Consider the following 17,355-nt stretch of genomic DNA (forward strand, 5'->3'; position numbering starts at 1 on the left):
GAGCTAAGTGAACAGATCCAGGCTCGAGTTGAAGAGGACGACCCAGTTTTGGCTGCGGTTAATGCCAAAGTGGAGGAGTGGAAGGTGAGCTTATATGCAAATGTATGTATGCAACAAACAGCTTACATGCAAAATGGCAAATTGTCTCAGTAGTACACTATTATTATCTTTTGGTTTTACCTGTTCATCATTTCTGAAGAATAGTTTAAATAGTTGTCTTTGTGCCAGACTCTTTCAACCAACAACTTCTGAGTTAATGATCCAAGAAAAATGTTTTTGTTTTTTTTTGTTTTTTTACATTGTGCTGTCACGCATCTACAATGGAATTCAGCTTGTATGCATTTTAAGAAATATAGATGGAAAAATTCTTGGGCTTTTAATTTATAAAGATTTTTTGTGGCAGACGAGTAAATCATTGAATAGACATTACAAAAAGTGCCTTTAGAAGTCAATATGAGAAGTCAAATATAATATAATATTCTCAAATTCATGTTTTTATAGCATAATTTACAAAAAATCTATTTTATAATCAGTTGTACTAACTTAAGATCAGTGGCGGCTGCTGGTCTTTCAAAGAGGGGAAGCTCATTTTCGGCCTACATCATAAAATTGTCCATTTATTTATATGTAAATTCTGCCCAACGTTCCTTTTCAAGAAAATGCTCTGTGACCCTATCGTTCCAACTAGGCGTCTTTTCCAGTGACTTGAGCAGTGTCCTCTCAATGGCCAGCAGAGTTAGGTATAATTGTATAAATGTAATAATATAATAAAGGTATAAATAATAATATAATAAAGTATAATAATAATAATACTAATAATATATATATATTTTTAATTATTTTAATAATTATTGTTTTAATTATTACTAATAATATTATAAAAAATATAATAGGATAAGCAATAATATAATAAAGGTATAAATGTATAATTGTGTGAAATGTATTATGAAAAATGGCTAGCAATTTCGACAAGCAAATACCAAGAAAGAGGTAGCAGCAGTTTGTCTTTCGACTATCACTTGAAAAATCCGCGATGGGACTGAGCTCCAATAGCTTCAGCGGCAGCGACTTTTTATTGTATGAAATCGCTGTCAATCAAAAGGAGATGCAGCCCCTCCAATCATCAAACGGAAGCCCGGAGTCCGGGCCAGCCCACTCCTCATTCACCCCCAGAGACGATGAGCGTCCGTGGGCGGGACATAATCGCAGCATTTATCCAATGACCGTCTAGTTTCGAAGCGCTGAAAAAAACTGTTCAGAGCAGCACCATTGAAGTCAATGGACGCTGGGCTTCAACAGGGAAATGCACTGTGACGCTACGGGAATGTATGAGAAGGAAATTGAGTCAGCCGACCTGCTGTATGTAGCTGATTCTAAACGAACTCGTCTTTGAGATTAACGTTTTCTAACGCATTTTTAGTCAATAAAATGTTAACACAATAGTACATATTTGACCATAAATTTTTTTGACATTATAGGGGAAGCCGAGCTTCCCTTGCAGTCTTAAAGAAATCCCCACTGCTTAAGATGTTCCTGGAAAATGCATGAGAATATTTTCTAAGGGCTAGTTCATACTGAAGAATAAACTCCAGACACAAATAAAGATCACGTAATCTCATTGTGAGAGCAAAACCACTCAAAAGCACTTATGCTTTTAATATTAATGTTGCATAACAAATTAAATAATAATATAATGATAACATATGACTCTGGACAAGTTGAAACAAATCAACTATAAAAGAAAGTCGTTATGAATGTTCTCGCAAAGCCTATAAACATTTACTTTGGAACTACTCTTTGTTTGAATAGATGTCGTACCTGATGGAAAAGATCCAAAAAGTTGAATAGCTTGTAATTAAAGTGGCTCAAGTTACTGTCTGGTTCGGTGAAAATCAGTGCCAAATGTCTAACCCGCAGAAGGTATCATACATCCTAGCAGCGCCGTCCCTAGATGGGAGAAAGGTAGTGACAATTCTAGCGGCCCCCGCAATTTCAACCGAGGGGGGCCCACAGCAACATCCCGCACCTGGATACCCTAACTACGGCCCTGCATCCTTGCAACCTATAGATCAGCAATGTCCCTAAACAGTCAAATGCAAAATACACAATGAGTCTAATGAGGGAAATGAGGGAATAAAAAAGGTTTATTCTTTTGGCAGTTTAGGAAGTTCTACATGCTGTAACTGTCATGTGTTTGTGTCGGTTTCAGAGTGTTTTATCAGTGAAAGATATGGAAATTTTGGAGTATCAACAGATGATCAGAGATTTGAGGGAGAAACTTCGAGCTGCTCAGATGGACTCAGACAAAAGCAACATTATTGCACTGCAGCAGGTTAGTCAGATATCATATCTCACAGCTCTCTATCCTGAAAAAGGTTGAACACTAGGGGTGTCAATATGTACTTATCAAATGTTCAATTTGTCATTTATAATATGTAATTATATGTTTGGTGTCAGTAAAGATGTCAAAAGATTTGTATTTCAATCAATGCTGTTCTTTTGAGCTTTCTATTAATCAAAGAATATTGGGAAAATGTATCACTTAAATATTAACCAGCACAACTGTTTTCAACATCGATACTAAGAAATGTTTCTTGAGCAGCAAATTTGCATATTAGAATGATTTCTAAAGGATCATGTGACACTGAAGGCTGGAGTAATGATGCTGGAAATTCAGCTTTGCCATTACATGAATAATTTTCAAATATTTTCAAATAGAAAATAGAAAGTTATTCTCATTTTTAATAATATCTCACAATATCACTGTTTTTACTGTATTTTTGATCAAATAAATGCAGCCTTGGTGAGCATATGAGAGACTTCTTTCAAATACATAAAAAGTCTTAATACCGGCCCCAAACTTAAATTATTTATTTATTTGTTTGTTGAATTTAATATTATATTTGAAATATGTAAGTTTACATATTACATTGGTCTTTTGATTTAAAAAAATATATAATTATTAAATTATCAACCAAAATTAATTTCATTAATCAGGTGATGGCATTCATTGTAAAACTCACTTAGTCATTGTTTTTATTCTTTCTCTCATATACATTTTTATTTATCAACCAAACTCATATTACTTCAAATTTAGTTGATTTTTTTCCCCCTATTAATTAGGATAGATTTATCTTAGGCCTTTTTCACACATCCTGCTTTTGCAGTGTGACAGCGTTTCTGCAGCATTTCTATATAGGAAATAAAGTGATTTCTGAGTTATGACATTGAATAGTGCCTTTAATTGCGGTGATTAATAAAATGAGTATTAGAAGTTGGCCTTTGATCATTTTAACAAACTTGTTTATTGTGAAATTGAATTTACGTGAGTAAGACGTGAATGAATTTATAAGGAATGGAACAAAAACCCCAAAGTGTAGCTATAAACTGCTCAAATCATCTGGATTCAGTCAGATTTGCTGAATAGAACATGTTTAAGCGTTTGTCATGTGGAACGTAGCCCACCAGATGTATTGTTTAAAACAATGTGTCCCACTTTTATTTTATGTTTTCTTCATAATAGCCTGTATTGCAAAAGATTGTTTTGATAACACCGATCTAGATAGATAGATGGATATGTAGAAGTGCTTGATCTATAGGTTTATAGTGCATTTCAATGTGTTTTCTCTTAAGTTTAGTACGACGCATGACAGAAATATTTTCAGTGGCATAACTCACCATCGCCACTGTGATGCTTCTGAGAACAGGCTGTAGTGTAGCCTGTTAATATGAGCGCTGAAACTGGCCACAGACGTGAGATGTGTGAAACAGGCCTCAGATCTATGCTAATGCCTTGCCAATTTGGCTTAGTTTGTGTGCTTTATTATGTCTGTCTCTGCCTTGTGTTTTTTTTTTTTTTTGATGCACGCTCGTTTTAATCATTACTACCTCCTTTCAAATGCTTCATTGGCTTGCAAATGTTTCCTATTTCCATTCTCTCTCCTTTACGACTCGGCCGAGTCAGGTCATATATGAACTGTGTGCTGTGAGTATCTCTGTTTCTCATTTCCTTTGCTTTATGTGTCATTCATCTGTCTTCATTCATTGTTTCCGTCATATTGGTTCATCTCATTCTATCCCAGTTCAAAGATGTCACTGACTTTGTGTTTGACTTCAAAAGGCTGTGCAAGAGAGGGACAACCAGATCAAGATGCTGTCAGAGCAAGTCGAGCAGTACACAACGGAGATGGAAAAAAACGCTCTGCTCGTCGAGGAGCTGAAAAAACCATTGAAGAAAGAAAAAGGTCATGTTAGTGTGCAGCAGCGTAGGTTGGAGGACTTGAGCAGTAAACTGCTAGTGGCTGAGAGGAGAGCTCTGGAGGCCGAGCGTGCCGCCCAACTGGCTGAACGTGACGCCAGGGACAAAGACAAAGAACTCAATGACACCCTAAGTCGAATCCGTCTCTATGAGTCTGTGAGTTTATACCTTGGCACTTACCTTCAGTATTGTAAAATTCACTGCCGTTACAAAGTCAAAATTCTTTTTGGGGTTACTATAAATAGTCTGAGGTTTGGTTGACAATTAGTTACTCTATTTTCCAATAGCATCTTCAACTCAATAAGGTCACAAAGCATCTTAACAAGATCTTTTTCTTGAATCTACAAGTAGAAGTCGCACGATGCGTTTAGGAACAATATGAGCCAAAGGATCTGTTCCTTATAAGCTCACGTATACATTTGTTTGTTTTTTCATGGAATCTTCACAAAAAAAAATTGAAAACAAAAAAGGTCAATAAATTTACATGAATTCAAGTTTTAAAAATGTATATGTTAATTAGCTAATATTACTATTTGCTCAAGCAGCTTCAAAAAAGTTTCTATTAATATGATAATCAACAGTTTTCATCATACTTTGATCTGTCGCATCTACCTTTGTGACCAAATTCATATTTACCGAAAATAATATGTGTGGATAAATGTCATATTTATACTTTTTCATTTTAAATATAAACATTATACATTTAATGAGTAAAATGATATATGTGTAAATATGGTTATCAACAGTTTCATAATTTTTGTTGTTCTGTTGCGTCTATCTTCGTGACCACTAGCTAAAGATAATGATATTTTTGTTCATATAATCAGGTTGTATCTGAGTTAATAATGTAATTTAAAAATATATATATTATCACAATATATTCTAGCAATAAAGTTTTTGGGTGGCTTCTCAAATACAAAGGTTTTGGTGTAACGTTTACAATGTCTGACATAAGTAGCAACACTTGATCACAAAAAATTAAAGAGTTAAACATTTAGAAAACAACAAGAGGACACTTTAGCTTATAGAAAGTTATATTATGACGTTTGTCTTGAAGCACTTCACTGTCTTTCAGGGGACGGATGGTTTGGAAGCTGCAATCACTGAGATCAAAGAATGTAAAAATCAAATCCGAGTGAGAGACCGGGAGATAGAAGCCATGATAAAAGAGATTAACCAGCTGGAGATCAAAATCAACAATTTACTAGACGAGAACGAAGACCTACGAGAACGGCTGGGTAATTTTCTTTAACCTGCTTATTATTTTAAGATTGCCATCATGGATCTGGCTCATTTACTGTATCTCTGTTTTTACCTACACCTAGATATAAAGATTGTTTTCATATCCCATATTGATTTTGCTAATCAGCTTTGACCCTCATTGGGATCATGTTCCCTCACCAGGATTAAATCCAAAGGAAGAACTGGATTTGAGTGAATTTCAGAGATCAAAGGTTTTGAAGCAGAGACAGTACAAAGCAGAGAACCAGGTCCTGCTGAAAGAGGTAAAACTTAATCTCTATGGTCTGGCTTTTGTCCGTTATCCCATTTTAATTTTGTCTGTGACTTTTAAAGGGATAGTTCACCCAAAAATGAAAATGCTGTCATCATTTACTCTTCCTCAAGTTGTTCCAAACCTGTATGACTTTCTTTCTTCTGCTGAACACAAAAGAAGATATTTTGAAGAAAGTCGGTAACCAAACGACTGATGGACCCCATTGACTTCCATAGTAGGAAAAAAAAATACTGTGGAAGTCAATGGGGACCAGCCACTGTTTAATTACCAACCTTCTTTAAAATATCTTCTTTTGTGTTCAGCAGAAGAAAGAAAGTCATACAGGTTTGGAACACCTTGAGGAAGAGTAAATGATGACAGCATTTTCATTTTTGGGTGAACTATCCCTTTAACTCTCCTTAGATTGAGCGCCTTGAGGAGGAAAGGCTCGAGCTGAAACAACGCATTCGTGCGCTGGTTAAGGACAAAGGTGAGATCTTAACTCCAAGATGCTACATATCAGTTATAGACTCATGTCCTATTCACATAAACAGATCATTTGTTTGCATTGTAACATTATATAATAAAACCTGACAGCACATTTCCTTTTTTTTAAGGCATATCGGTAGTCAGTAGTTCACTGCTTGATGACAGTGTTGAAGAAAAGCCCAGCAGATCTCTTAGAGAGAGGCCTGTCTCTGGATCTACCGATGAAGAGATCAAACGCAAAGTAAGCCTTTATCAGAGAACGATGAGTTTTAACATCTTACGCGTTAAAGCTAAGCTAACAACCTGTTTGTTTCTCAGAACGAGCGTCTGCAGAAAGAGCTGAGCAACAAAGAGAAAGAACTGGAGCTCAAGAGAACAGAATCTGCCCAGTTCAAGGCCAAATGTGAGAAGCATCACCGTTACCTTTCAACACTTGCAGTGTCAGGTGGTTTCTGTGACTATAATGTTTCTCTCTCCTGCAGTGAATGAAATGCTGAATGAGAATAAACAGCTGGAGCAGGGAATGAAAGAGATCCTGCAGGCCATCCAGGACGCTCAGAACAAAACACCCACACCCACTGGCGTCAGCATTCCCAGCCTGGAGAGACTCGTCAGTGTACGTTCACCAACGTTTAGTGGGCCCACACTGAATCTGTGTAGTATTGCATTATTTTCTTTGTAATATTTAATGAAAATAAATCATTTATATTTATATGTGTGAATTATAAATAAAATATTAAGTAAATTATAATAATAATAAATATTTTTTTTGTATATATATATATATACACACACATTATATAAGCAAAACTTTTATGTTAGATGCGATTAGTCACGATTAATCGAATTGACAACACTAATATATATATATATATATATATATATATATAGTATATAAAATTATACATTTAATGAGTAATGCAATATTTAATTAAAAAAATTATAGGTTTGAAAAATAATAGTAAATAATAACTTATAAATAATAAATGTCATAATTATGTAGTTGTAAGTTGTATGTAACTAATAAATAAATAAATATATATATATATATATATATATATATAATTCTATAAATTTTAACTTATATATAACATTTAATTTTTCATTTATTAATAAATAATACATGTCATAATTACATATGGCTTAAATCATTTTAAAAAAATACAAAAAAAATTAATTTTTTTTTTTTCAAAATTTTTTTTCCAATGATTTAAGCCATATTAAATAAAGGCTTTTTAACTTTATCCTTCTCCATATTGGAAATTTGACTGTGTGCCTGGGACTTGTTTTTCGTTTCTTTGGATGTTTTTCCCTACCCCAAGAGCACCTATCACGGACTTTATAACTTTACCTGAGCGCCTGGTTGAACCTCTTACAGTTTATTTAATGAAAGCCTTTACAAAATGTAATTAAAGTGAGGGGAAAATAGATGAAAATGTAAGGGGAGACAGGCAGTCAAATCTTGCGGAAATCTGCAGAGCTTTCATCAGAGTTCTGCAAGCAGAGATTTTGTGCTGGTACAGTGATTAGCCATCTTGATAACTTTTTTCAGTCTTACATTCTTGAAAAGTTTTTGGTCTCTAATCTTGCAGCGAAGTGACATTACCGTTCCTAAATATCCTGTCACAACATATATGAGTGATAAATGTGTTTATCTTAAGGCGTTGGAGATGAAGTACTCAGAGGGAAAGTTTGATGCAAGCCTCCACCTGAGAACGCAGGTAGATCAGCTGACCGGCCGCAATGAGGAGCTACGCCAGGAGTTGAAGGCTGCGAGAGAGGAGGCAGCAAACACTCTCTATCAGTTAACGAAAGCTAATGAGAAGGTATTTACTCAAAATACCAACTCAAGCATCTACTTGATTAAAAATATGGTTTTAAATTCACTGGCACACTCTCTTTTTTGTGTCTTTTTTGTAGGTTGCTCACTTGGAAAGTGAGGTTGAATCAATGAGCAAATCAACTGGCACTTCCATCCCTTACAAGACATTAGCTCTGCCTGAAGAGATGACGCCAACTAGTGTCGAGGTCATCAACGCTCTCAATGAATACATAGTACAACTCCTACAGGTGTGTGTCAATCTGGGAACTGTTTTGTGTTATAATGGAAACCAGATGTAAGGTACATAATATTAAGACTCCCAACTGTGGATGTTCAGGAGATCAAAAACAAAGAAGATTCCATTGAGCAGCTCAGTTCAGCTCTGGAAGAGTATAAAAGGAAATTTGCAGTGATGCGCCATCAACAAGGACTTCTATATAAGGAGCATCAAAGGTATACCAAGCAATAAAGATCATTTATATTGTAAAATATCATATATATAAAAGGTATGTAGAGCCAAAAGGATTGTTTATATTATAATGTAGTATATATATATATATATATATATATATATATATCAATCATACATATGAATGGTAATCATTAAAGCATTGTTTTAATTCAATGTGTCTGTCTGCTCCAGTGAGAGGGAGTCTTGGCAAAAAGAGATGGACTTTTTTACAGAACTGAAATCCAAACTTGAGGAGCAAAGGGAGGTGGATGTAGTAAAAATCAAAGAGTACAATGTAAGTCTCTTAAAGACTAAGTTCATTGTAAAATCACTAAATTTCTAATTTGTTCTTTAAATGATTCCCATTATCTTTTTGACTCATTTCCAGCACTGGCTAGAGGCTCTAGAAAAGGACCCAAATGAGATCAGACAGGAGCTTGCTGAGACGGCTCGGAAAATGATGGTTCTCAGGGTCAACGAGAAGTGTCTGACACGACGTTACACGACTCTGCTTGAGCTCGAGCAACACTTGAGGAAGGAGAACGGCAAACTGAAGGATGATTTCAGACACATGGAGGCCGTGGTAACAGAAAGAATTGGCTACCTGCAGAGGTTCAAGGTATCAGGCAACACTCATACAGATGAAAAAGAAACCCATGAATGATGGGATTTATTAGAGGCCGACTGATATGGGTTTTTTAGTGGCCGATGCTGATATCTAGTTTTGGAAAAGTGTAAAAAAACATAGTGTAAAAAAATATAAATAAATAAATAACTTGTAATAAAAAAAGGTTTTCATTAAGAGAAATTGACATTTATTACAGTTTCTTTCTGCTTACAAATTAATCACAATTATTTTATTATTTATTATCACATTAATACCCTAATTGTTGGTAGAATAATAAAAAAATAATATTTTGTATATACAGTAATATTCTACACATATTTACAATATTTTGTACAGCATATACATATATGGATTGCTACTATTTATATTTTGGGTAGAGAGTCTCTTATAAAGGGAATCATCATATTTTTAGGACCATGATGTCAAAAAGCTTAAAAAGCTTAAAAACAGGAGTAGCTAAAAGTGATGTCTAGCTGAGGAAAATGTACATTTTCATCCTTTATTTAAATATTATTTAAAAAAATTGATTGTTGATTTTGTAATCATATTGAGTCATGCCAAATTGTAAAGACATCATTTTTTGTCCAGGCTGTCATACAAAGAAAACACATGCAAAAACAAAAGAGAACCAACAAAATATTAATAGCTTATTATGTTGTAGTCAATGGATACTTTTTCTTGTGAGCTTTTTTTTTCTATGCATTTTTGTTTTGCATAATAAAATAAAGCCTGTAGCTGTAGCTTGCCTTTTTTGACAAAGAATTTTGTCAGATACCTTAACCAAGTATAGTGTTTTGTTTTTCCTTCCTATTTAAACATATCTGCCTTATGTTTTGATAGTTTAATTGAATTTGTAGGGTCATGAAATACAAATCTCTCCTCCAGACATCACTTTTGGCCACTACTGTATATGAATTATAAAACTTAATGTCAGCAAAATTACTGAAATGAAATAAACACTTTATGAACTCTCAACACAATTTTAACAAATAATAAAAATGAATAAATAATGATTGTATTTTTCATGAGAAATTGAGTTGTTTTAGTATTGTTTTGTTGTTTTTCCAAGGCATCTTCGCTGAGAGCTGTAACTGACCTCTGCTGACCTCTGTAAACTTGCTTTGCCCTCAGGAAATGGCAGCGTTTAAAATAGCCGCATTGCAGAAATCCCTTGATGGTAGTGTTTCTACATCAGAGCTGGAGAGAGCCAACAAACAATACACTGAGCTCACCATCAAGTACAGAAACCTCCTACAGAAAGACAATCACCTTGTTCAGAAGACAAACACACTGGAGCACCTAGAGGTACATCTCTTGGCAAATCACGTAAAGCAATGGAGGTCTTCATTTTTATTACAGCACTCTCCTTTACTTTCAGAGGGAGAATGTGTCTTTACACGAACGCATTAACTCCATCAATAAAGAGCTTGAGATCAGCAAGGAGAAGCTTCACACATTGGAGCAGGCCTGGGAAAACTTCAGCACGACTGGTAAACGTCACTGCTAATTGATTAGACAAAAGCAATGTTGAAGCATTGTGAATTATGTCATTGAATAAAAAAAGTTTTCTCTTCAATTTTCTGAAGTTGACCTATTTCCCATGATTTCGGGTGTTCACAGGTGGTGAGAACAGCATGGACAAGGCAGCCAAAGCCCTGGCCAACAGCGAGATTGTATCTGTGTCCAGACGCATCACCATGCTGGAGATGAAGGAGCTAAATGAAAGACAGCGAGCCGAACATGCTCAGAAGATGTACGAGCACCTGAGGAACTCCCTCAAACAGGTGGAAGAGCGCAACTTTGAGCTAGAGACCAAGTTTGCTGAGGTGGGTCTGATTTATCTCTTGCATCCATCACCTAGCATCCATCCCGAATACAACCATGTAGAAACATGCCAAAAAACACTTTCAACACCTTAGCTTGAGCATTTTATTTTACTTTTTTATAAAACACAGTATGTTGAATATTAAATGTTAAATACTTTTATTTTTGTAAACAATTTTTTTAAACAGTGTGTTGAACATTTAATTCGCTAAATTTAATATTTTGCATATATTTCTGTATGGCGGTGTAGCTCACAAAACTAAACCTGGAGGCTCAGCGGATAGAGCGGGAGCTCAGGGACGAGCTGGCGGACAGTGTTAGCAAACACATCAGCGACGCTGACCGCAAGCGAATCACCGAACTGGAGAAAACCGAGGCAGAGCTGCGGATTGAAGTGTCCAAGTAAGCCTGTTGACTCAACCTGTGCACATGCTTGCTATTACAACATTATCATGAGAAAATATACACAAACATCTGTTTTAAGAGGTTTAAAATGTTTGCAGGTTGAGGGAGGTGTCAGATGTCGCTAAAATGCAGGTGTCCGCCCTGGAGGCCAGACAGCAGTCGAGAGAGAAGGAAGTAGAAAGCCTGAGGAGACAGGTGTTGGACTACCAGGTATGTTTTTCTCTTTTTAGCTGTGCACCCTTTTGATCACGCCACTAAATGCACATCTCCTCCTCAGGCTCAGTCCGATGAAAAGGCCCTTATCGCCAAACTCCACCAGCACATTGTAGCTCTCCAGTTGAGCGAGACCACAGCAATCAGCCGGCTGGAGGCCGCCAACACGCGCCTGCAGAAACTCGAAGCGCAAAAGCTCAGAGTCGAACAGCAGCTGGATGCCCAGCAGCAGACGCTGTGGCACGCAAGGCAGGAGGGGCATCAGCGGGCCAGACACCTGCGCCACACCATTCAGGCCCTCCGCAGACAGTTCTCAGGAGCCTTGCCGCTGGCCCAACAGGAGAAGTTTTCCAACACCATGCTCCACCTGCAGGAGGACAAGGCACGGGCCAGGGAGGAGGCGCAAAAGGCAGCGGAGGAAAGGAGAGAAGCAGAAGGGAAGGCACAAGAACTGGAGCTAAAGCTGAAGGGGTTGGAGGAGCTCATAGCAACACTGAAGGATGCTAAAGGAGCGCAGAAAGTAGGTTGATTGAGTGATTCTTGAAAACATGTTTTCTTAATTTTATTGAACATTTTTTAATTATTATTTATAATAATTTCATTCATATGTATGTATTATATATATATTTATATCTTATATCTTTTCACTTATATCTTATATCTATTCAAGTTAAGTTACTCTTATTAATAAAGGAAATTGTTCCCATAAACAGTAATTTGCACTCAGCTGCAGAATTTACAGCTTAATATCAACCCCTACAGGTGATCGAGTGGCATAGGAAACTGGAGGAAGTTCGTCTGTTGGAAATGAGGCAGAGCAGAGAGCTTAATACCCAGCGGGAAGAGATAAAATACTTAAAGAACATTATGGCGGAGCAGGAACGCGCCATCAGCAGCCAGGAAGAGGAGCTTGTGCAGCAGAATAATGTCAGTATTGCATTTAAACAGGTTTCTTCTCTATTTTTACACTGTATAAAGCATATTTCAATCATGATTTCTAATAATATTTGTTATACTTGTATCAGCTTCTCGAGGAGCGGCAACTGATCTGGGATCAGAGAGAGGTGCAACTGGAGCGCCAGCTCGACTCCTATGAGAAACAGCAGAATGAAATCCTAAGCACAGCTCAGAAGGTACAGACTTGACAAATGTTTGTCACTGTATTGTGGTAAGCTGTTTACTGAACTACACTTTAACTTGTCCTGTTTGAGTTTAGTTTGAGGAAGCCACAGGCTCTCTGCCGGATCCAAATCAGCCTTTAGCGCACCAGTTAGACTACGCTCTTGGAAAAATGAAAGAGCACGTTCGTACCATCCTTGAGACAACAGCCACCTGCAAAATTCTGGAAGAGGTACTTTTTTATTCATCAAGTGATTGCGGAAATTTTACCAATTGCAAACCTTGTTATCGAAGTAAGATTATCTTATAAGGAGTTTCTCTGAGCAGAAGCTGAAGGAAAAGGAAGCTGCTTTGTGGACATCAGAACAGAACGTCTTATCTCGAGACAAAGTGATCAATGAACTGAGGCTTCGCCTACCAGCCGCTGCTGAGAGAGAGAAGCTCTTGGCTGACCTGAGCAAACAAGAGGACTCTGAGAGCCAGCCCACCCTAAAAGTCGCCCACCAGACCATTAATAACCTACAAGGGCGTCTGGATCAGAAAGAAGAGGTTCTCAAGAAGTACCAGAACATGTTAGCAAAGGCTCGTCAGGTGCCTATTTAAGTTAAAAACTGAGGCTTCATAAACTGGTGATCTTTATTGCACAATTAAAAGCATAAAAGCTCATATATCTTGAATTTATATTTTCCCAGGAACAGGAAGAGATTGGCAAAAGACATGAGGAAGAGGTCAGGGCTCTGCATCAGAAACTGGACGTGTATATGGACACATCGCTGGACCGTTTCAAACAGACGGCTCTGGTACCTAGAGTATTCATTATAAAGCACAATTTGGCAGAGCGGGCCAGAAAGTAGAAACTAGTGCACATAATAAATATAGTAATGTCATAAATCATGGCTGCTGTCAACTTTAGTTGGCTATACTCCGTTTTATTCTTCTCTAGGAGCTAATTAAGAAACCCACCATCACCGTACCGACCAATAAGCATTTGGTGCGGTTGGCAGAAATGGAGCAGACGGTGGCTGAGCAGGACAATTCGCTCTCCTCACTGACACACAAGCTGAGGGGGGTCATTGCAGAGCTGGACCAACAGAGGCAGCTCGCAGCAGCACAAGCCATGGAACACGCTGCAGAAACAGCCAGGTGAGACATTAAAACAAGGGGCCCTATTTTAATGATCTATGCGCATGGTCTACAGCGCACGGCGCAAGTGCACTTAGGGCATGTTCCCGCTAGTTTAACGACGGGGAAAATGGTCGGCTCGCGCGGCACATGGTCTAAAAGGGTTGTTTCTATTCTCTTAAAGGGGTCATCGGATCCAAAATTCACTTTTATATGGTGTTTGCATATAAATGTGTCTTTGCAGTGTGTGTACACAAACACCATACAATTAAAAAATCCATTCACTCTTTTTTTTTAATCCTCAAAAAGCCTAAACACTCTCAATAATCAAGCCTTTTGGATTTTCTGAGCAATATGATGTCATATGCTCATGCTCCGCCCACGACCGCTGACGGACTGTCCCGTATTAGCATATTTCCACATTTCCGCCCTCAGCCATTTACATGTCTTGTGTCGACACACCCACAGAAGAGAGGGGTGGGGTGAGCAGGTGCTCATTATCATTTAAAGAGACATGCACCGAAACGGGTCGCTGTGAACAGAGCTGATTTTGAGGAGGTAAAAAGAGTGTTGTTTTACACAACCATTGAGGAATTTTAACTAAAGTATGTTACAAACTTTACATAAAAGAATCATACGAACTTGTGGAAAATGGGCATCCGATGACCCCTTTAATGAGTAATGGGTGTGTTTTGGGCGTACCGTGCAATAAATCAGTCAGAGTGTCATCTTCCATTCCCTTTAAAAGCCAGTTGTGTTTGCGCCATGGCGGATTGCTATTTATGGCGCATCCCTGTGTGTGTAATAAGCAGAGTGGACCCCCGTTGTGGACCCGCCTATAGGTGCATATTACTAATGCGCCCTTTAAATAACAAAAAGAATGACTGTGCCATTGACTTTAGACAAGGTTTTTGTTGGTCAAAGGTGCAAATGCATTTGCTATTTAAACAACGTGGCGCAGGACGTGAAAAAGTTTACTACGTCAGGCTGAAAAACTAGTGAAAAACACTCGCGTCGCGCCTGGCACCACATTGCGCTTGTTGTATGATAGGGCCCAAGGCCAGAAACAATCCCAATTTTTCGATATTGATATTTATTTATTATCTTATATATTTATTATATATAAGATATTTATTCCTCATGCCATTAATGGTGTTTCATTTCCAAGACTGGAGGAGAGACATGCTGCCCAAATGAAGGGTCTGTCCCAGGAGGCAGAAGAGCTGAGAGCTCAGCTTGTTCAGATGGAGAAAGAGCTGCATTACCTTCGTACGGAGCTTGAGGCCCAGAAAGAGGCCAATGTCAGGTCACCATCCAACACCATGAAGAACCTTGTGGAGCGGTTGAAGACACAGCTGGCACTCAAGGAGAAACAGCTGAAGGTACCACACAGTGGACAACTAGTGTAAATGTGCAGTCAGATTTACCATTGATTGGTGAATTTTCATGGGTGAAATACAGTCATTTTAATTGATATCCACGCTATTGGCAATGTCTCTTGAGGTGCCAACGAAACTGTGCCAAAGTTTTGCTAATGTGATATCACCTTAATTCTTCTGGATAGGGTTTTCCGCTGTGATTTTTGAAAGTGACTAAGATCAGAATTTGGTTCCTCATCTGCAGGCTCTCAGTAAAGCTCTCTTGGAACTTCGTGGAGAGTTGACATCTCAAGCAGAACAGCAGATCATCGCCAATGCTGCTCAGAAGGAAGAGACCCTCAATGTTCAACAGATCGTTGACAAGCAGACCAAGGAGCTAAGGGTAAAAATAAGGAAGAAGCCTAAATTCCTACCCTATTCCTGAACCAGCTTTTGATGAGAAAGGTCATGCATCCAATCAAAATCAAAAAAACTTTAACTGGCACAAATGCATCTGTCATTTTGTAGAAGCTCACCAAATTGCAAGGTAAAAAAATATATAATATTATAACTACTAAAAAAAATATATAGTTTTGCAATGCTCAAAAAGCATTGGCCAGTTGCTTTTGTTAATCATATGGAAGCCTGTTTTCGCCACAGTTGAATAAAAAATATAATTCTGTAAGTCATAATAATGAGAAACTTTACTTTTTAACTTTTCTTTAAACTTTTATTAAGACTTAGTATCTCATTATATTGAGAAAGTTTTTCATAATAATGACTTAGTATGTCATAATAATGAGAAAATTTCTTGCAATGAGAAATTTTCTCATAATTAGGACTTAACATCTTATAATAATGAGAAACATTCTTGTAATTATGACTTAACATCTCATGATAATGAGAAACTTTCTCGTAATAATGACTTAACATCTCAAAATAACGCTAGCGACATCCGCTGGTCAAAGCTGTGTATATGCAACACAGCAAACATGGCACGCTCTGCAAAACAGTTAAAGTCAGTGTAATCTATAATATCATTGAATAACATTAATGATAAATTATCAGTATATGAGATGGGCTTCCATACTAGATGGTCTTTTATTCATTTGTAACATGTATTTGTATTTTTGTATATGAACAACAAGCAGCAACACAGAAGGGTGATCCATGGATTTCAAATAGATAGAGGAATGATAAGACAGCATATCCAAGTCTGTTGAAGAACGCTTCATCTGGAAATCTGTGTACAAATATATTTTCAAGCAGTTTTGTTTTTGCATTTTCATTCCACTGCGTTGCTTTTTAATTTTTCTTTTCCATTAATTTATTTTCCATTGTGTGTGTTACGTTGCACTCGTGTCTTTTGCTGCGTCTATTTTTTGCTGTGATATTTTTATATAGCATGTTAAAGTTGTCACTTTTTGAGGGTGAACAAAAACGCACCGTTTTTGTGTCTGTTCCTTTAAATACAAATGAGCTGCTGCTCCCGGCACAGGGGGCGGAGCTACAACAACTTGTGTCCTTTTACCTCACACTAAAACTTTTAGCCTTTTATGTTCAAACCGGTGTTAGAAAGATGGAGATACTCGAGAAGACATGACAACATTTCTGAATGGTTAGTTGATGAATTTACAGTGAGGAAAATAAGTATTTGAACACCCTGCTATTTTGCAAGTTCTCCCACTTGGAAATCATGGAGGGGTCTGAAATTGTCATCGTAGGTGCATGTCCACTGTGAGAGACATAATCTAAAAAAATAAAAAATCCAGAAATCACAATATATGATTTTTTAACTATTTATTTGTATGATACAGCTGCAAATAAGTATTTGAACACCTGTCTATCAGCTAGAATTCTGACCCTCAAAGACCTGTTAGTCTGCCTTTAAAATGTCCACCTCCACTCCATTTATTATCCTAAATTAGATGCACCTGTTTGAGGTCGTTAGCTGCATAAAGACACCTGTCCACCCCATACAATCAGTAAGAATCAAACTACTAACATGGCCAAGACCAAAGAGCTATCCAAAGACACTAGAGACAAAATTGTACACCTCCACAAGGCTGGAAAGGGCTACGGGGAAATTGCCAAGCAGCTTGGTGAAAAAAGGTCCACTGTTGGAGCAATCATTAGAAAATGGTAGAAGCTAAACATGACTGTCAGTCTCC

The 17,355-nt window shown here is 37.3% G+C and overlaps 1 protein-coding gene across 1 annotated transcript in view; it reads left to right on the forward strand.

The window, feature by feature from the left end:
• cep290 (centrosomal protein 290) overlaps positions 1–17,355 on the forward strand; it is a 33,116-nt gene that overhangs the window by 5,856 nt on the left and 9,905 nt on the right. The window contains 28 exon segments of the mRNA XM_084095220.1: positions 4–84; positions 2,210–2,332; positions 4,121–4,414; positions 5,334–5,496; positions 5,663–5,763; positions 6,177–6,243; positions 6,371–6,483; positions 6,561–6,645; positions 6,725–6,858; positions 7,904–8,068; positions 8,163–8,312; positions 8,402–8,517; positions 8,708–8,810; positions 8,904–9,134; positions 10,275–10,448; positions 10,522–10,633; positions 10,764–10,969; positions 11,218–11,369; positions 11,471–11,582; positions 11,650–12,105; positions 12,348–12,512; positions 12,611–12,718; positions 12,802–12,936; positions 13,032–13,295; positions 13,397–13,504; positions 13,648–13,847; positions 14,995–15,208; positions 15,450–15,587. Of these exon segments, the coding sequence (XP_083951346.1) occupies positions 4–84; positions 2,210–2,332; positions 4,121–4,414; positions 5,334–5,496; positions 5,663–5,763; positions 6,177–6,243; positions 6,371–6,483; positions 6,561–6,645; positions 6,725–6,858; positions 7,904–8,068; positions 8,163–8,312; positions 8,402–8,517; positions 8,708–8,810; positions 8,904–9,134; positions 10,275–10,448; positions 10,522–10,633; positions 10,764–10,969; positions 11,218–11,369; positions 11,471–11,582; positions 11,650–12,105; positions 12,348–12,512; positions 12,611–12,718; positions 12,802–12,936; positions 13,032–13,295; positions 13,397–13,504; positions 13,648–13,847; positions 14,995–15,208; positions 15,450–15,587 (4,470 nt within the window).

This window comes from Abramis brama, assembly GCF_963993115.1.
Source record: "Abramis brama genome assembly, chromosome: 20".
Lineage (NCBI taxonomy): Eukaryota > Metazoa > Chordata > Actinopteri > Cypriniformes > Leuciscidae > Abramis > Abramis brama.